The 20,918-nt window shown below is 39.4% G+C and overlaps 1 protein-coding gene and 1 long non-coding RNA gene across 5 annotated transcripts in view; one reads left to right on the top strand and one right to left on the bottom strand.

The window, feature by feature from the left end:
- Positions 1–3,326, top strand: part of LOC135273415 (uncharacterized) — a 32,546-nt gene extending 29,220 nt beyond the window's left edge. For both annotated transcript variants that reach the window (XR_010341209.1, XR_010341208.1), the window contains one exon: positions 2,474–3,326. This is a non-coding gene — a long non-coding RNA (uncharacterized LOC135273415). The remainder of the gene's footprint in view (positions 1–2,473) is intronic.
- IL12RB2 (interleukin 12 receptor subunit beta 2) overlaps positions 1–20,918 on the bottom strand; it is an 81,015-nt gene that overhangs the window by 21,859 nt on the left and 38,238 nt on the right. For 2 of the 3 annotated variants that reach the window (XM_012442476.2, XM_064372481.1), the window contains exons 9-11: positions 7,032–7,232; positions 2,245–2,343; positions 1,996–2,154 (exon numbers count right to left, since the gene is read on the bottom strand). In XM_012442476.2, the coding sequence (XP_012297899.2) occupies positions 1,996–2,154; positions 2,245–2,343; positions 7,032–7,232 (459 nt within the window). The remainder of the gene's footprint in view (positions 1–1,995; positions 2,155–2,244; positions 2,344–7,031; positions 7,233–20,918) is intronic. The other variant, XM_064372480.1, reaches the window with a different exon arrangement.

The raw sequence follows: 20,918 nt of genomic DNA, 5'->3' as shown, positions 1-20,918 counted from the left end.
CTCACACCTGTAATCCTAGCACTGTGGGAGGCCAAGGTGGGCAGATCACCCGAGGTCAAGCGTTCAAGACCAGCCCGGCCAACACTGAGAAACCTCTCCTCTACTAAAACCACAAAAATTAGCAGGGCATGGTGGTGCATGCCTGTAATCCCAGTCACTCAGGAGGCTGAGGCAGGAGAATCACTTGAACCAGGGAGGCGGAAGTTGCAGTGAGCCAAGATCATGCCATTGCACTCCAGCCTGGGTGACAGAGCAAGACTGCATGTCAAAAAAAAAAAAAAAAAAAATCAACAGACCATACAGACCATGTTGATCTTTGTGGCTGTAAACAGGTATCTCAATTTAAACTCTGCCAAAATGAAAATTATTTGGGGGACAAATTTCACGTGAGAAATTCCAGATGGCTCAAGAAGAGATCAATTGATGCCTTACCTCTTGGGGTGTACTTCAGAACTGACTTACCCTGACAAGTCCAGGGGGAAGCAGTTCTGATCAGTGATATGTTCTGTTTATCAATGGTGGATTTGTTCAACAAATGACCGTAAGCCCTTATGATGGCATACTACGAGCCAATAGAAAAGAATGATGTAAGTTCACATGGACAGATGTAGAAGGGTCTCCAGCATGAATTATTGAGAGGTAAAAGCAAGCTGTAGATCAGAATATTAAAAAAGATCTCAACTATATTCTTGTATATGCATTAATTGTTTTGTTCTGGAAGAATACACAAGGGACTGTTAACAGCTTAGTGTGAAGGGAAGACAAATTTTATGTCTTTCCAAACTACTTTACTGTTTTTGCCATGTGCAAGTATTATTTATATAATAAAAATTAACCAGCTTTTAAAGTCACACTGTGGACCTCTTAAGGTCAAGAGAGAAGACCAGCTCCTACAGCTTCCCAGGTGGAAATCACCTTGCAGGCAGCTCTCTGGCAGCTGCATTTCAGGGTGGCTTTGTTGCATTCTTCTTGGACCTACTAACTCTCATAAAGAAATACAAATGTTCCTTCGTTATGATAAATGCTCCTGAAAGCTAGCTGCTTACAAAATAAAGAGAAGGTCAAGTCCAGAAAAACAAAAACTCTGAATAAGTTAAAGATTGGAACATCAAGCGTGGCAAGTGACTCGGAGTGTATGTGAATGAGTGACCCATGACATCATTTCAGGCAGAACTCAGCTAGACTTGACTCTAATTGCTTTAGTTTTATACTTACAGAATCATTTTGGGCTATAAAGGGTTACTTAATCTGTATCATATTTTTTTCCATTTTAAGAAGAAAATAATATGCTATAATAGTAATTGCAAATGTGGGTATTTAAAAGTTCTCCAAATGCATTTCTTGTGAACCTCAAGGTCTATACAGGATTGGTGGGGCGCTGCGGCCCACACCTGTAAGCCCAGCACTTTGGGAGGCCGAGGTAGGCAGATCACTTGAGCCCAGGAGTTGGAGACCAGCCTGGACAACACAGGGAGACCCTGTCTCTACAAAAAAAAATTAAAAACCAGCTAGACATGGTGGCGTGCACCTGTAGTTCCCACTACTCGGGAGGTGGAGGCAGGAGGATTGCTTGAACCCAGGGAGGTCGAGGCTGCAGTGAGCTGTGATTGCACCACTGCACTCAGCCTAGGCTACAGAGTGAGGCACTGTCTAAAAAAACAAAGAAGTCTATACGGTATTGAAATGCCATTATTATTTATTGAAATACTGTCTCTCCATCTGAGTAAGCACCTTGAGAACTAGTCCATTTACTTTATTTCTCTATCCTTAGCAATTTGCTTGGCATATAACACATATTCAATAACTTTCTGTGTGTGTGTTTAGATGTCTTTTCTAATTCTTCACTCAGCTAACTTCACAAGTATTTATGGAGCACTTCCTACGTGCCAGGCATGACACTAGTACTTCTGTGTAGATATACATGCACACCTCCTTGTGTTTTCCTGACATCCAAACAAGAAAGTCCCACCCACTGCATTTGGTTCTCACACATACCACAGAACTGAGGCTGGGAGTTGGAGTCCCGTTCCTTCCAATATATCCTGTAATGGAGGAGGCAGCCCATTTGTTCCTGGACTGGAATGCTGTTCCATGAAATTAAAACGCTCCCCTTTTCCTCTGTGATGGCATTGATGTGGGGGCCACTCCGTGGTGCTGTAAAGTAGGGCACAGGAGGCTTCTGTCACCCTACAAATCCAAATCATTAAACTAAAGCAAAATTTGGCAAAAGGTCCCAAGACTCACCTTCATGCTTAGAGTTACCCAGGGTGGAACTGCATCCTCCTTGATACCCTGAGAGTGCATACACATGGATTTCATAACAGATGTAGGGTTTTACATTCTCTGCAAGGAAAAGGGAATTCCTATAACAGCCGCGCCATTACCGGTGAAAGGAAGCCATTCCCTTTAGTGAAAGGGAGCCATTTTAATATCTGATACAAATGCCTTCAACGTGTTTCTTGTCTTTTCCTAGTTTAAAGATGGTTCAAGCACAGTCTGGACTGATGACCTATGTTACAAATTCTCAGCATCTGATTTGCCATGACGTTGGCTTCTGGAAGTCACCGCTCCCAACTTCAAAGGACGACATCAGCCAACCAACAAATGAACCTGAGTTTCTTTCCATATAAACAAACGGGGTCACCATGAATAAGAAGGAGACAAAAGCTATTTGAGTTCCAACACGGATTTAAATATAACCACACACACACATGCACTCAGACTGCTTTTTAAACAAACAAAACAACTTGCCCTCAAGAAAAAAGAAATTCGATTTCTGCAAATAAAGCATTTGCTTTTTACAGGAAAATGAGGCTGGAATTTTGCAGGCATAGAACCTGAATGGCTTTTCTAATCCTGTGATGCTTATTAAGATCTGACAGGGCAGATGACACACTCAGGCATGACTAACCAGGGCGCTCTGGGTGCAATCCGACCCTTTGTTACTCTACCTCCTCTCCCTCTATATTCCAGTTAGATTTCAGTTGCTTCACAGCCTGGAAGATTTAAAAGGTACTTGGGAATGTTAATGCACCTTCCTGGCTTTTAAAGCGCCACTTGCAATTATCTGTCTGTCACGCAGCAAGTTTTTCTTCATCTATTGGCAAGTCTTTCTTCCCCGCCAAAATTCCTTATCTTCATGAATCTCAGATTTCTACTGCTTGTGAATAAAAGGCCCCTTTCATAGATACCTCTCATGATATACTTTTACATTTCAAATGAACATTTAAAGGAAAAAGAGAAATAACTCCTACTAAGTAACTATAGTATCAGGGAGTCAAAGTAAGCACCCTCTCCAGTATTGATTAATGCCCCGCTGATAGGTAGCCAATGCCCTCTACATTGACAATTTATTAGGGTTTAATGTTTTTTTTCAGGAAGAATAATTTTGTATCATAGGATAATTTATTAAATTATGTGTATTATATATGAAAATCCATTGCCCGTTAAATATCCCAGCAAATAGCACATAAAGCTCAGTCGTGCAACAGTGCTGTCAGAAGAGACCATGACAAGATCAAAGCACATGCCATGGGTAAATTCCAATTCGAGTTCACGAACCAAGTGAAGTGAAGACAAGGGCACAGTCAGCTTAGTACGGTAATCTAAAGATTCCTCATGGGTGGCATTGACACCAAGAAGCCCAAATGGCAACACAGAATATGAAATCATATTTCATGTGAGAGGAGCCTGTGAGTAGCTTTCAGCCCCCAGTGCCTGGCTGTTCTGCCCCTAGTGGTGAAAGGGGCCAACCAACCACTGCCTTGTGGAGGCATGGGAGTTCCAGATGAGCCCATTAGGCAGACAGTTCCATTGTGTTTTGCCATGCAAAATGTGAGTTCAGGGCAGAGGTCTTGGCAACTGCTGCATTAGAAGCTGTGTTTTCTTCTTGTGAATGGCTCACCTTTAATGGAGGAGAGAAGACAATGTGGCCCACAACTCAGCGGACACTTCCCTTTCCACCAAGAGTAGAGCCTTCCTAGCAAGCTTGTTGCTCAGTTCTGGCCTCAAGAACTCCTGTTTGACTGGCTGATTCTTGTATGAACACTCTCTAACAATATCCGCTCCCCACCTCAAAACCTTCAATGGATGAAGCCATACTCCTAAGGCTTCTATTTCCTTTCTAGAGTCTGACCCCAACTTCAAGGCTCATTTCCCACCATTCCCATACATACATATGTACCTAGTACCCTTCAGCAAAGTCCCTGGCCCTACGTTTATAAACCGTTGCTTAAGTGGTCTTTCTGCAGAAAGCTAATTTCACCTCTTAAGTGTGGGAGAAGGCAAAACATTAAATGACCAGTGACGGGGAAGAAGAGGGCGGAAGAGGGCGCCCAACAACTCTAGGCATCAGGGAAGGTTTTGTAGACACTGTGATGTTACGCATTTGTAAAAGGAGTGGCTGTATATGGTCAGAAGCTTTTTCATCCAGACAGGACAGAACTAGTCTCTAGCCTAGCCTCCACCAACCTATAAACCAGGAGCCGGGCAGTATTCTGGCCCACTCCAAAACGCCCACATTTGCCCCAGGCTGCTGAAAATCAGTAACGATGAGTGATCTTACTGACTAGAGGGGGCCATTTTGAATTCATGATAAGCATGAATTGCTTAATTTTTAAGTGTTTATTCCAGACTGTAACATCAACATAAACTAATAGCTAACCAAGTGTTTCCAAGCAGGAGAACAACTTTAAAGTTATTTTATTCATTAGTACATAAACTTTTTTTTTTTTCGGAGATGGAGTTTCACTCTGTCACCCAGGCTAGAGTACAGTGGCACGATCTCAGCTCACTGCAACCTCCACCTCCCCGGTTCCAGTGATTCCCCTGCCTCAGCCTCCTGAGTAGCTGGGATTACAGGTGTGCACCACCACGCCTGGCTAATTATTGTATTTTTAGTAGAGACAGGGTTTCACCATGTTGGTCAGGCTAGTATTGAACTCCTGGTCTCAAGTGATTGGCCTGCCTCAGCCTCCCAAAGTGCTGAGATTACAGGCATGAGCCACCGTACCCAGCCTAGCATATTGATTTTATTCAATGAATATTATAAGTAAAGTGTATAAAGACACTTACTAAGTAGGGAAAACATCTCTCTTGCCATATAATTCGAACTATCCCACAGGAGTAAGTCCTGATACAGCTTATAATAATGTTTACAATTTCTTAGCAGCTTAAAGTTTGGTAAATGCTTTTCTATTCACTATTTCACCTGATTTAGTGGGCATAACAGCCCTGAAGAAAACTGGTTCTACTGCAAAAACTCTAGCGACAGGGAACACACTGCCTTGAGAGATAATCGATTGTCCCATTAGAGACCATCAAAGGCAGGAAAGTTCTTTTTCAAAATTGAGCTGATAGCTACTTCTTTTATAATTTCCACACAGGGCTTTAATTTTTCTCTCCAGAGCAACAAAGGAAACATACTCTCTTGTGTGTAATGTCAAAGCCAGGAACAGCCATCAAGCCTTCCCATTCCCATGCCCATCTAGAATTCTCTTTTCTAGATTAAATGGTTTCCAGATTCAAAGTTCCAGGCTCCTAATAACCTGCCCATCTTCCTCTGGATGCTTACTAGGTTATCTAGGCAGCATTTTTTTTTAAGTGTGGTGATTAAAAATGAACCTGCTAGAAGTCTGAGCAGCCAGACTATAAAAGAGGTACACAGTTAAGGATGGACTCGTATTATCATGCAGTGTGCTGTTTATTTCATTTGTGTAAATCTTGTCACCTTAAGCAGGGTGTGTATATCCTCCTAGACAGCTGTAACGACTGTTACGGTGTGATGGAAACATTCTAGGATTAGGGCTTAAAAACCTTAAAATATTAGCTCTGTCTCATGTAATAATAATAATGATGATGATAGCTAAATTACTGACCCCTTAAAATGTATTAGGCATTGTTCAAAACGTTTTCCTTGAAGTAATTCAGTTAGTCTTCATAATAACCCAATGTGGTAGGTAATATTATTATCCCCATTTTTCAGATGAGGAAATTGAGGCACAAAGGGGTTAAGTAACTTGCCCTAGATCACACAGAGCCAAGACTCAAACCCAGGTAGTATGGATACAGGGCCAAAACTTTAAACCACTGACTCAATTCAGTGCTGAATTTATGCTTAACAATGACATTAACTAAGTTCTGTCCAGTCATTTTAATATATTCTCAGATAGGTTCTCTCACTTGATTCTAGCCACTTGATTCTAACCACTGACACATTAGGAAACTGAGGATTAGAAATACCAATTGTCATATAGATAATTCTGGATTTATTATTACACAATTACTAAGTAGCAGAATTGGGAATGAAAGATTTCCTGGTTTATTCATTTATACATGGCCATGCGGACTTTTTTTTATTTTTATTTTTTTAATTTTGAGATTGAGTGTCTCTCTGTCACCAGGCTGGAGTGCAGTGGCACAATCTTAGCTCACTGCAACCTCAGCCTCCCAGGTTCAAGTGATTCTTCTGCCTCAGCCTCCCGAGTAGCTGGCACTACAGGCATGTGCCACCACGCCCAGCTAATTTTTGTATTTTTAGTAGAGACAGGGTTTCACCATGTTGGCCAGGATAGTCTCAATCTCTTGACCTCGTGATCCACCTGTCTCGGGCTCCCAAAGTGCTGGGATTACAGGTGTGAGCCACCACGCCCAGCCCATACTGACTCTTACTGAACATGATTGCTTTGAGAGTTATTAAATAAATGAATGCCCCAAAATAAAGGTGTCTATTACACTGGTCAGTTAACTTAGCTCTCAGCCATACTTGTTTGGTTCAATTATTAATTCATCTTCTTTGGCACTGTGCTAGGGATATGGATTTTTCATAAATAATAGAGTTTTTAGTTAACCAGTTGGTCATTTATGTCTGCAGTGGAGTATTCTAAAGTGCCGCTGGATAGACTCTGGGCCATCAGTCTCTCCCATCATGTAGCCACCTGTAATTGAAGGCAGGGTTCTGGCTCTTGCCTGCAGTTTTCCCAAACAAATGTGAACTTAGTAACCCTCCAGAAGGAAGATGAACAATTAGGTACCTGAAATCAGAGCAGACACATTGGAGGGGGGACTCCGCAGCCAGTTCAGAGGGACCCGTGTGTCGCCCTTTGGATGGAGCTCTCTCCATTCCACCACGTACTCCTGAACAGCAGAGGGAGCTTTCCTGGGAGGCTGCCAAATCACTCGAATGCCGTCCTTGCCCTCTGAGTTTGCAGAGACCTGGCGAGGAGCCAGCAACCCTTTATCAGTCAGAAAGAGGAGAAACAAAATTAAAAAAAAAAGAAGGATAAAGATTTTAAAAAAACAACAACAAAAACCAAACAGCTTATCCCAACAAAGTTTTAGGAAGAATCTATTTACTTTTAAAGACTTTGGAGTCACAGATTTAAGTTCATTCAATTTCTCAGTTCATGGAGAGCTAACATCAGCTTGTTCAAACATTATGTAAAATGTTATGTGTAGAATTATTTTCCCCTTCACGCTCCATTCCTTTCTCTCTCTCTCTCTCTCTCTCTCTCTCTCTCTCTCTCTCTCTCTCATTTATTTATTTTTTTCTTGAGACAGGGTCTGGCTCTGTCACCCAGGTTGGAGTGCAGTGGTGTAAGCACAGATCACTGCAGCCTTGACCTCTCAGATTCAAGTGATCCTCCCACCTTAGCTTCCTGAGTAGCTGTGACCACAGGCACGTGACACCACACACAGCTAATTTTTTTTTTTTATTAGAGAGAGACGAGGTCTTGCTATGTTGCTCAGGCTGATCTCAAACTCCTGGGCTCAAGTGATCATCCTGCCTCAGCCTCTCAAAGTGCTTGGATTACAGGCATGAGCCAACATGCCCGGCCCCATTCCTTTTTCCATTTCTGTAGCCTCAAAGGGGCCTAATCTAGTGAATATATTAGGCATCTTTCTAATCCATTTTTCATATATTTATTTAGACAAATTCCTATTCTTGAAAATTAGTGTTATTTTGTGCATATGTGTTGAATTTTCATGAGATGTATTGGGAGATAAATCTAATGCTTTTTCTTTTTTTCACTCAACATTATGTTTCCGGGACATATACATCCTGCTGCTGTATGTAAATCCGACTCATTTCTTCAGACTGTTGCCTAAACCCTTTACTTGTCCAATCTTTGAGTGGCAGGAAGTTCTTTTGGAGTGTTTGCAAACACCAACAAGGATGCAATGAATATTCTCTTGCATGTTCTCTTGTGTGCCCGTACAAGAATGTTTCTGGATATATATGCATAGAATTGCTTGATTATAGAGCAAATTCACATATTATTTTACTAAATACTGCCAGATTGTTCTCTAAAATAGCTAGCTGACACTCCAGCAAGAAAAGCCTGAGGGTTCTCATTTCTCCACCAATACTTAGTATTTTCTGATTTTTCTAATTTTTATCAATCTGGTATGTATAAAGTGGTATTGAATTGTGGTTTTATTTTCATTTTTCTGATTTCTTATGAGGCTGAGCTTCTTTTCATATATTACTAGCTATTTGACTTTTCCCTTCTGTGAATTGCCAGTTCATATACTTCACTCATTTCCATTGGGTTTCCTGCCTTCTCTCTGATTTGCAGATAGCTTCTTATATTCTAGATTTTAGTCACTTACCAGTTTTCGACAGTATCTTACCCTAACCTGTCAATTCTCTGATAAGTTTATGACACATTTATAGCTACTGTTGCACATATATAGCTACTTCGAAGTTGGTAAATTTATCCGTGATTTGTGTACTCTCCATAGTATTTATGAAATCCTTCTATCCTAGGGTCATGAAAATACTCAGCTACATTTTCTCCTATTGGTTTTTAGTTTTATCTTTCACATTTAGGTTTTTAAATTCAAATCTAACAAAAGGGATTTTTTTGGGGAGAGAATAAATTTTACTATCTTTCCCACATAGTGAGTCAATTTTTCCCAATATCATCATATTTGGCATCTCATCCCTGTCATGTACCAAGTTTCATATCATCATGGGTCTGTGTCTGGGTAGGCCACTTTACCAGAAAACACTGTTCACGTTACTAGACTTTGTAATGTCTATTTGGTCAGTAAAGTGATTTCCTTTTTGCTCTTCTTTATTTTATTTATTTATTTAGAGACAGAATCTCCCTCTGTTGCCTAGGCTGGTGTGCCGTGGTACAATCTTGGCTCACTGCAACCTCCGCCTCCCGGATTCAAGTGATTCTCCTGCCTCAGCCTCCTGAGTAGCTGGGATTACAGGTGCCTGCCACCATGCCTGCTAATTTTTTGTATTTTTAGTAGAGACGGGATTTCACCATGTTGGCCAGGCTGGTCTCCAACTCCTGACCTCAAGTGATCCGTCCACCTCAGCCTTTCAAAGTGCTGGGAATACAGTGGTGAGTCACCACGCCTGGCGTTCTTCTTTTTTTCAAAATGGTCTTAGATATTCATGAAACTTTATTCTTCCATATAGCTTTTAGTATCAGTTTGTCAGAGTCATCTTCTATATCATTTAATGGAGTTTTAAAAAATTCCTCCTTAAAGTTTCTATGTGTTCTTTGTTAGGTTAATTCCTAAACACTTTATACTTTTCTTCTTTCTTTCTTTTTTTTTTTTTGAGACAGAGTCTTGCTCAGCTGCCCAGGCTACAGTGCAACAGCATAGTCTCAGTTCACTGCAACCACGGTCTCCCAGGTTCAAGCAATTCTCTCGTCTCAGCCTCCCGAGTAGCTGGGATTACAGGCAACTGCTATCATGCCCAGCTAATTTTTCTATTTTAATAATAGAAAAATTATTTTCTATTATTAGAAAAAGAGAGAAAGAGAGAAGGGTTCCACTCTGTTGGCCAGGCTGGTCTTGAAACTCCTGACCTCAAGTGATCCATCCATCTTGGCCTCCCAAAGTGCTGGGATTACAGGCATGAGCCACCGCGCCCGGCCAGTACTTTTGGTTTTTAAATGGTATCTTATTTTCCACTACTTTTTCTACTGTTAATCTGTGTGTGTTACTCTGGCAAACCTACTAAACTAATAATTTGTCTGCTGGCCTTGTTGAATGTTCCATGTAAATAATTTTATTAGCAGCACACTTAAAACATCTCCTCCTTTCAATTTTGAATTAAATTGCTTATTTCCATGTTTGGTTCTTATCTTATTGCAAGTTTTAAAGCGAATGTGCATGTATCGTTTTATTAAGATCATGTATGCTGCATGTTTTTGGTAGAAAGTCTTTAAAAAGCTAAAAGTTTTCTTTTATTCATAGTTTTCAAAGTTTTTATTTTTATGTAATTCATTTATTTATTAAAGCTTTTTTTAACTAAAATTTTAGTTTTTTACATCTGGTAAAAACATATCATTTTTTCTTTCTCTTTCAGTTCTAATGTGATAAATTACATGGATACATTTTTCTGATACTGACCCATCCTTTGTTCTTGGGATCAACCCTACTTGATCATTCTGTAGTTTTCTTTTTTTGGCTGAGACTTTCAAAAACAAACTTTTTTTTTTAGTAGCAGAAACAGGCCAGGCGTGGTGGCTCACGCCTGTAATCCAAGCACTTTGGAGGCCAAGGCGGGCAGATCACCTGAGGTCGGGAGTTCAAGACCAGCCTGACCAACATGGTGAAACCCCGTCTAAAAAAAAAAAAGTAGCAGAAACAGTTTTAGATTCTCAACAAAATTGAGCAAAGATATAAATATATCGCATATGCTTCTGTCCCTACATGTGCACAGTTTCTCCTGATATCAAAATTCTGTATCAAAGTGGAACATTGGTTACAATCGATGAACCTACATTGACACATCATTATCACCAAAGTCCATCATTTACATCAGGGTTTATTCTTGGTATTGTACATTCTGTGGCTTTAGGCAAATGTATAATAACATGTATTCACTATTATAGTATCATACGGAGTTGTTTCACTGCCCTAAAAGTCCTCAGTTTTTCATTTATTCATTGCTTCCTTCCCCAACCCTTGGCAACCACTGAATCCTTTATTCTAGCTGTAGTTTTGCCTTTTCCACAACGTCAATATATCTGGAATTATATAGTATGTAGCCTTTTCAGATTGGTTTCTTTCACTTAGTAATATGCATCTATCGGCCCTTCATATCTTTTCAGGGTTAGAGAACTCATTTGTTTTTACTACCAAGTAATATTTAATTATCTAGAAAGACCACCATTTATTTATCTATTCACCTGCTGAATAATATCTTGTATTTTTTTCTCCAAGTTTTGGCAATTGTAGACAAAACTCATAAACATTCACATGCAGGTTTTTGTGTGGATACAAGTTTTGAGCTCATTTGGGTAAATACCAAGGAATGCAATTGCTAGATCATATGGTAAGAGTATGTTTAGTTTTGTAAGAAACTTCCAATTTCTCCAAAGTGGCTGTTTCATTTTGCATTCCCTTTAGCATTGAATGAGGGTTTCTGCTACTCCACGTCCTTGCCAGCATTTTCTGTTGTCAGTGTTTTAGATGTTGGCCATTCTAGTAGGTGTATAGTGATACCTCATTGTTACTTTAATTTGCAATTCTCTAATAACATATGATGTTGATCATCATTTTACGTGTTTATTTGCCATCTTCTTTGGTGAGGTGTCAGTTGCATCTTTTGCTCATTTTTGATTGGTTGTCCAGTTTTCTTATTGTTAAGTGTTCTTTGTATATTTTGGATAACAGTGCTTTACCAAGTATGTCTTTTGTAAATATTTTCTGTAGTCTGTGTCTTCTCACTCTCTCAATAGTGTCTGTCACAGAGTAGACATTTTAAATTCTAATGAAGTTCAGCTTATCAATTCTTTCTTTCATAGATCGTGTCCTTGGTCTTGTATCTAAAAAGTCATTGCCATACCCAATGTTATCTACATTTTCTCCTATATTATCTTTTGAAAGTTACATAGTTTTTCACTTTATAGTTAAGTCTGTGATGCACTTTGAGTTAATCTATTGTGAAGGGTTAAGGTTTATGATTCATTTATTTTTGCAAATGAATGCCCAGTTGTTCCAGCACCATTTGCTGAAAAAACAATCTTTGCTCCATGGTATTACCTTTGTTCATTTGTAAAGATCACTTGAATATAATTATGTTGGCCTATTTCTGGATTATCTATTCTATATATTTAATTTATTTATCTATTGTTTCACCAATACAGTGGGTGAGAGAAGACATCCTTGGTTTGTTCCTTATCTTAGTGGAAAAACTTTGAGTTTCTCACCAATAAATATGATGTTAGCTGTAGGGTTTTTGCAGATTTTTTTTTTAATCAAGTAGATGAAATTACCTTCTCTTCCTAGTTTGCCAAAAGTTTTTAATCATGAATTCATGTTAGATTTTGTAAAATGCCTTTTCTGTATCTATTGATATAATCATCTGATTTTCTTCTTTAGCCTGTTGATATAATGAATTGCGTTAATTCATTTTTTCTTTTCTTTTTAAATTAAAAAAATAGAGACAAGGTCTTACTATGTTGCCCAGGCTGGTTTCAAACTCCTGGACTCAAGCAATCCTCCCACCTCAGCACCCGAAGGTGTTGGGATTACAGGCATGAGCCACCATGAGCAGTCACATTAATTGATTTTTAAATATTGAACCAGCCTTGCATACCTGGGATAAATCCCACTACATCTTGGTGTATAATTTTTTTTCATATATGGCTTGATTTGATTTGCTAATATTTTGTTGAAGATTTTTGCATCTATGTTCATGTGAGATACTGGGCTGCAGTTTTCTCTTCTTGTAATATTTTTAGTTTTGGTATTTGAGTAATGCTGGCCTAACAGAATGACTTTGGAAGTGTTTTCTCTGGCTCTATCTTCTGGAAGAGATTGTAGATAATTAGTATGATTTTTTTTTTCTTTAAATGTTTGGTAGACTTCACCAGTGAACTCATCGGAGGCTCGTTCCTTCTGCTTTGGAAGGTTATTAGTTATTGATTCAATTTTGTTAATAGGTATAGACCTATTCAAATTGTCTATTTCTTTTTGTGTTAATTTTGGCAGATTCTGTCTTTCAATGAATTGGTCCATTTCATCTAGATTATCAAATTTGTGGGTATAGAGTTGTTCATAGTATTTGATTATTATCCTATTGATGTCCATGAGATCAGTGATGATAACCCCTTTTTATTTATGATATTGGTAATTTCATCCTCTTTCTCTCTTGTTTTTAGTCCTGGCTAGAATTTTTTTTTTTTTTGAGGGGGAGGAGTCTTGCTCTGTTGCCCAGGCTGGAGTGCAATGGCACAATCTTGGCTCACTGCAACCTCTACCTCCTGGGTTCAAGTGATTCTTCTGCCTCAGCCTCATGAATAGCTGGGACTACAGGCACACACCACCATGTCCAGCTAATTTTTTTTTTTTTTTTTTTTTTAGTAGAAACAGGGTTTCACCATGTTGGCCAGGATGGTCTTGATCTCTTGACCTCGTGACCTGCCCGCCTCAGCCTCCCAAAGTGCTGGGATTACAGGCATGAGCCACGGTGCCTGGCTCCTGGCTAGAAATTTTATCAATTTTACTGATCTTTTTAAAGAATCAGCTTTCGGTTTCATTAATTATCTCTTTATTCCAGTTTTGAATTTCATTGATTTCTGCTCTAATTTTTATTATGATTACTATTTGCTTACTTTGGGGTTGTTCAATTCCTTTTTTTTTTTTTTTTTTCTTCAGTTTTCTAAGGTGAAAGCTTAGATTATTGATTTTAGACCTCTCTTTTTTTCTAATGTATTCATTCAATGTTATAAATTTTCCTCTAAGCACTGATTTTGCTGCATTCCATAAATTCTGATGTTTTATATTTATTTTCATTTAGTTCAAAATATTTTAAAATTTTCTTGAGACCTATTCTTTGACCGATGTGTTATTTAGAAGTGTGTTGTTTAATATCTATTTTGGGATTTTACAGCTATCTTTCTGTATTGACTTCCAGTTTCTTTCCCTTGTGGTCTGGGAGCAGACTTGCATGATATCTATTCCTTTAAATTTGTTAAGGCATATTTTATGGCCTAGAATATGGTCTGTTTTGGTGAAGGTTCCATGTGAGCATGAGAAGAATGTGTATTATGCTGTTGTTAGATGAAGTTGGCTACAGATGTCAATTATGTTTAGTTGATGTCGACTATGTCTTTAATGATTTTCTGTCTGCAGCCTTTGTCCGGTCTGTGGGGTCTGTCCATTTCTGACACAGTGGTCTTGAAGTCTGACTGTGATAGTCGATTCATCTATTTCTCCTTGCAGTTCTACCAGCTTTTGACTCATGCATTTTGATTGTTGTTGTTAGGTCCATACACATTAAAGATTGTTATGTTTTCTTTGAGAATAAGACTCCATTATCATTATGTAATGCTCTTCATTACCACTGATAACTTTCTCTGCTTTGAAGTCTGTTCTGTCTGAAATTAATACAGCTACTCCAGCTTCCTTTTGATTAACATTAACGTGGCATATCTTTCTGTATCCCTTTATATTTGCTCTATATTTGTCTATTTTTAAATTTATTTATTTATTTATTTATTTTATTTTTTATTTTTATTTATTATTTTTTTTTTTTTGAGACGGAGTTTCGCTCGTTACCCAGGCTGGAGTGCAATGGCGCGATCTCGGCTCACCGCAACCTCCGCCTCCTGAGTTCAGGCAATTCTCCTGCCTCAGCCTCCTGAGTAGCTGGGATTACAGGCACGCACCACCATGCCCAGCTAATTTTTTGTATTTTTAGTAGAGACGGGGTTTCACCATGTTGACCAGGATGGTCTCGATCTCTTGACCTCGTGATCCACCCGCCTCGGCCTCCCAAAGTGCTGGGATTACAGGCGTGAGCCACCGTGCCCGGCCTATTTATTTATTTTTGAGACAGAGTCTCCCTCTGTCTCGCCGGCTGGAGTGCAGCGGCGCAATCTCGGCGCACTGCAGTCTTCACCTCTCAGGTTCAAGCAATTCTCCTGCCTCAGTCTCCCAAGTAGCTGAGATTATAGGTGTGCCCCACCATGCCCAGCTATTTTTTGTATTTTTAGGAGAGATAGAGTTTCACTATGTTAACCAGGCTGGTCTTGAATTCCTGACCTCAAGTGATCCTCCCGCCTCAGCCTCCCAAATTGCTGGGATTATAGGTGTGAGTCACTGTGCTGGCCTATATGTCTATATATTTAAAGTTGGTTTCTTATAGAAAACTATAATTGGGTCTTATTTTTTATCCACTTTGACTTTGTTTTGTAATTGGTGTTTTTAGTCCAATGATGTTCAAAAAAACTTGATGGAGTTGAAGTAATATGTACTACGTGTTACTATTTTCTATTTGTTGCCTTTGTCATCTGTCCCTTGTTTTGTTTTTCATTCTTTTTCTGACATTCTTGATTTTAATGGATCAGTTTATATTATTTCATTTTCTGCTTTTTTTTTAGTATGTCAGTTATATTCCTTTTAAATTTTTTTTAGTGCTTTCTCTACTGCTTGCAATCTGAATTTACAACTAATTCAAATCCCCTTTCAAATAACAATATACTGCTTCATGGGTAGCAGAAATACCTTAAAATAGCAAAAGAATCCAAATTCCTCCCTCCTATCCCTTGCTGGGATTCATTGCTGTCATTCATTTCACTTATATATAAGCATGCATAGGCATTTATAATACACAAACATACGTAATCAAATACATTGTTACCATTATTGTTTTGAATAAACTGCTACCTGTTTGATCGATTAAGAATAAGAATAATTAAAGTTTGCATTTTACCTTCACTTATGTCTTTGTTGATGTTCTTCCTTTTTCTATATAGTTCCAAATATCTGACGTATCTCATTTTGCTTCTTTCTGAAAAACTTCATTTCACATTTTTCGCTAGGCAGGTCTGCTGGCAACAAATTTCTTCAATTTTTGTCTGAGAAAGTCCCTATTTCTCCCTCACTTTTGAAGGATAATTTCACAGGGTATAGACTGCTAGGTTGGTGGGCTTTTTTCTCTCAATATCTTAAATATTTTACTCTACTCTCTTCTTGCTTACATGGTTTCTTTTTGAGACGGAGTCTAACTTTGTTGCCTAGGCTGGAAGTGCGGTGGTGTAATTTCAGCTCACTGCAACCTCTGCCTTCCAGGTTCAAGCAATTCTCCGGCCTCAGCCTCCTGAGTAGCTGGGATTACAAGGCTCATGGTACCATGCCCAGCTAATTTTTGTACTTTTATTAGAGACAGGGTTTCACCATGTTAGTCAGGATGGCCTCGAATTCCGGACCTCACGTGATCCACCTGCCTTGGCCTCCCAAAGTGCTGGGATTACAGGACTGAGCCAGCACGCCTGGCCTGCATGGTTTCTTTGAAGAAGTTAGATGTCATTCTTATCTTTGCTCTAATATAGATAAGTTTTCTTTTTCCTGTGGCTTCTTTCAAGAGTTTTTCTTTATCTTTGATTTTCTGCAGTTTGAATGATGTACATAGGAATAGATTTTTTTGTGGCTGGAGGGTGGCGTTTACCCTGTTTGGTGTTCTTTAAGCTTCCTGGGTCTGCGGTTTGGTGTCTGACATTAATTTGAGAAATTCTCATTCATTATTGTTTCAAATATTTCTTTTCTTTCTTTTTTTCTTTATTATCTTCTGGTATTTCCATTATGTGTATGTTACATCTTTTGCAGTTTTCCCACAGATTTCATATATGCTGTTATGTTTTTTCAGTCTTTGTTCTCTTTGCTTTTCAGTTTTAGCAGTTTCTATTGACATATCTTCAAGCTCAAAAACTCCTCCCCCAGATATGTCTATTTCATGAATCACCCATCAAAGACATTCTTCATTTCTGTTACACTGTTTTTGATCTCTAACATTTCTTTTTTGATTCTTTCTTAGGAATCTCATCTCTCTGATTACTCTGCCCTTTGTTTTTTGCATGTTTTCTACTTTATCTATCAGAGCCCTTAGCATATTAATCATAGTAGTTTTAAATTCCTGGTCCAATAATTCCGACATCCCTGCCATATCCAAGTGTGGTTCTGATGCTTGCTGCGTCTCCACAAACTGTTGTTTTGTTGTTGTTTGTTTTTGCCTTTTTGTATGCCCTACAATTTTTTCTTGTAAGGTGGATATAATTTACTGAGTAAAAGAATCTGCAGTAAATGGGCTTTAGTAATGTGGCAGAAAGGTGTGGGGGGACATTCTATAACCCTATGATTAGATCCCAGTTTTTTTGTGAGCCTTTGCCCCTGGACTGGGAACTTCACAGTGCTTATCAGTTTTTCCCCGCCTTTAAGTGGGATAGGATGGCTACAGTGGTTTGGAGTTGGGTATTTTCTTTCTCCCACCTGGAAGGCTAGAGGGGATTGGGTTGGGTATTTCCTTTCCCTCCACATAGAAGGCCAGACCAGGATGGAATTGGATGTGTTCCTCTCATCAGGTTGGTGAGGCTCTGATAAAACTCCAGTAGTTTAGCCCTGTTAAAACAGTTTCTTTGGAGGGCAGGCCTTGTAAAGAACAGAATGCTCTGGTGTTTTTGTTTTTGTTTTAGACAGAGTCTTGCCCAGGCTGAAGTGCAGTGGTGTGATCTTGGTTCACTGCAACCTCTGCCTCCCCAGTTCAAGTGATTCTCTTGCCTTAGCCTCCTGAGTAGCTGGGATTACAGGTACACACCACCATGCCCGGCTAGTTTTTGTGTTTTCAGTAGAAATGGGTTTCGCCAGGCTGGTCTCAAACTCTTGACCTCCAATGATCTGCCCACCTTGGCCTCCCAAAGTTCTGGGATTACAGATGTGAGCCACTGTGTTTGGCCAACTCTGATGTATTTTGTAACACTTCCTTTTTCCCTCCTCCTGAGAGAAACATGGGGAATTTTTCTTATATTCACTGTGAGAAGCTGGTGAAGCTCCCCCTTTTTTGGTTTTGAGACAATCTCACTCTGTCACCCCTGCTAGAGTGCAGTTGCACTCTCAGCTCGCTGCAACCTCCGCCTCCCAGGTTGAAGTGATTTTCTTGCCTCAGCCTTCCAAGTAGCTGAGATCACAGGCACGCACCAGCACACCGACTAATTTTTGTGTTTTTAGTAGAAATGGGGTTTCACCATGTTGGCCAGGCTGGTTTTGTACTCCAGACCTCTAGCGATCCGCCTGCCTTGGCCTCCCAAAATGTTGTTGGGATTACAGGTGTGAGCCACCGCGCCCAGCCCCTGCTCAAGTTCCTTAAGGGAAAACTCATAAAACTGTGAGGACCTCCTATGACTGATCCCCAGCGGAGATTTTAACTCTCAGATGTGTCTGTTCTGAGCCTCCAGCAGTTTGTGAGTTACAGTTCAGGTTTTCCTGCCTCAGCACTAGTTCCCATGAAGTTTTCTGCTTGGGGGTTTTTGCTATGGTAATTTATGATTCTCTGTATTTGCCCATCTATCCCTTCAATTTTCCGGGCAGTGGCTTGCCATACAGCCTCACTTTTCTCATAGGTCAAAGAAAAAGTGTTGATTTTCAATCCGTTGAGTTTTTACTTGTTATTATGATAGAACGATGATCTCCAAGGTGCCTCAGATACTAGACTGGAAACTGAAAGTATCACCACTAATTTTTTTTTTTCTTTTGAGATAGAATCTCACTCTGTTGCCCAGGCTGGTGTGCAATGGTGTGATATCAGCTCACTGAAACTGCCACCTCCCAGGTTCAAGTGATTCTCCTGCCTCAGCCTCCCGAGAGGCTGGGATTGCAGGCATGTGCCATGCTGCCCAGCTAATTTTTGTATTTTCAGTAGAGACAGGGTTTTGCCATGTTGGCCAGGCTGGTCTTGAACTCCTGACCTCAAGTGATCCACCCATCTCAGCCTCCCAAAGTGCTGGGAGGCATGAGCCACTGTGCCTACCTCCACTAATTTTTAATACATGTGTTGAATTCGAATCTCTCATTCATTCAGGTTATGAGTCAATGTTCATAAGTGATTTAGGCAATAACTTTTCTTGTACTATCTTTATCTGGTTTTAATATCAAAGTTAAATTAGCTTTAGAAAATAGGTTGGACAGCTTTATTTATTTTATATTTTCCACAGCAACTTGAATTAACATTGAATTCAGAGTTCAGTTGTAAAACAATTTGGAACTGGGGCTTTTTTGGAGGTCAGGTTGTATGGAAATAGTTTTTTATTCTTTTTTTTTTTTGAGACAGAGTCTTGCTCTGTCACCCAGGCTGGAGTTCAGTGGCACAATCTTGGCTCACTGCAATCTCTGCCTCCCGGGGTCAAGCCATTCTCATGCCTCAGCTTCCCGAGTCATTGGGACTACAGGCATGCCCCACCATGCCTGGCTAATTTTTTGTATTTTTGTAGAGACAGGGTTTCACCATATTGGCCAGGCTGGTCTGGAACTCCTGACCTCAAATGATCTGCCTGCATTGGCCTCCCAAAGTGCTGGGATTATGGGCATGAGTTACTGCACCTGGCCTAAGTTTTTAATTCTTATTTCAACTTCTTTAATAGTTATTATTTAAGTGGTTTTGTTTGTTTGTTTGTTTTTTCGACAAAGTCTCACTCTGTTGCCCAGGCTGAAGTGCAGTGGTGCCATCTCGGCTCCTGGGTTGAAGCAATTCTCTGCCTTAGCCTTCCTAGTAGCTGGGATTACAGGCACCCACCACTATGCCCAGCTAATTTTTGTATTTTTAGTAGAGATGGGGTTTCACCATCTTGGTCAGGCTGGTCTTGAACTCCTGACCTCATGATCCACCCACCTGGGCCTCCCAAAAGGCTGGGATTACAGGCATGAGCCACCCCCGGCCTATTAAAGTTTTAAAAATATTTTTTGTGTCAATTTTAGCTTAAAAATTTTTTAACCAAAGGTTTATTTCATCTAGGTTTTAAAGTTTACTTTTACTAGGAGAAAATATTCCTCCTTCTTGTTTTGCTTGGTGTTTTATTTGCATCTTCTTTCTCTCTTTTATCCTGGTTGTGCTGATCAGAGGCTTATCTATTATATTAGGCTTTTAACAAATGAACTTTAGGTTTTTTCAATCATTTGTATTGGATTTTAAATATTGCTATTGCCTACTTTATTAATTTCTATCCTTACCTTTATTGTTTCCTTACATCTTATTCCTCTGAATTTACTCTATTACCTAAGTTCTCTCTCATTTTAATTTTTTTAACTTTAATTTTAATTGATTAATTAATTTATTTATTTTGAGATGGAGTCTTGCTCTTGTTGCCCAGGCTGGAGTATAGTGCCACAATCTCAGCTCACTGCAACCTCTGCCTTAGCCTCCCAAGTAACTAGGCCCACACCACCACACTCGGCTAATATTTGTATTTTTAGTAGAGATGGGCTTCACTATGTTGGGAAAGCTGATCTCGAACTCCTGACCTCAGGTGATCCACCTGCCTCGGCCTCCCAAAGTGCTGGGATTACAGGTATCAGCCACTGTGCCCAACCAGTTCTCTCTCATTTGTAAATGATAGTTTAGCTGGATGAACATTTCCAGATTTAAAGTTATTTTCTTTCTTCCATTTGAAGATGTTACTTTATTACATTTTTATATGTTTTGTTATTGACATATCTAGTATCCTTTTGATTCTTGTTCCTTCATAGATGACTTGCTTTTTTCTCTCTAAATATTGTTATACTTTTTTCTTTGGCTTTAAGGTCCTTACACTATGATAAAATGAAAAGTGCTGTTGAGTTTAGCACTCTCAGGCCTTTCCACTTGAGATCTTATGTCTTTCTTTCATTCTGTAATATTCTTGATCACCAGTCTTCAAATATTTGTTCCCTTCCATTTTTTTCCTCTCCTCTCATTCTTTTTAGATGGTTGATATAACTTCTGTTTCTGTTCTTTTAGTGTTTTAAGTTTTCTCATCTTTCAATTCCATTATTTGTTGCTATACAATACTGAAGTCATTTTCTTTAATGACCCTTTGAGGGTCATTCTAATAAAACATGCTTTTTTCCTTTTCTTTGTTTTTTGAGACAGAGTCTCACTCTGTCACGCAGGTTGGAGTGAAGTGGCATGATCT

Source organism: Aotus nancymaae, unplaced genomic scaffold, assembly GCF_030222135.1.
Source record: "Aotus nancymaae isolate 86718 unplaced genomic scaffold, 86718_ANA_hifiasm-v0.15.2.pri h1tg000007l, whole genome shotgun sequence".
Lineage (NCBI taxonomy): Eukaryota > Metazoa > Chordata > Mammalia > Primates > Aotidae > Aotus > Aotus nancymaae.
Note: the sequence above shows the minus strand (reverse complement) of the source record. Positions and strands in the feature narration are given on the sequence as shown.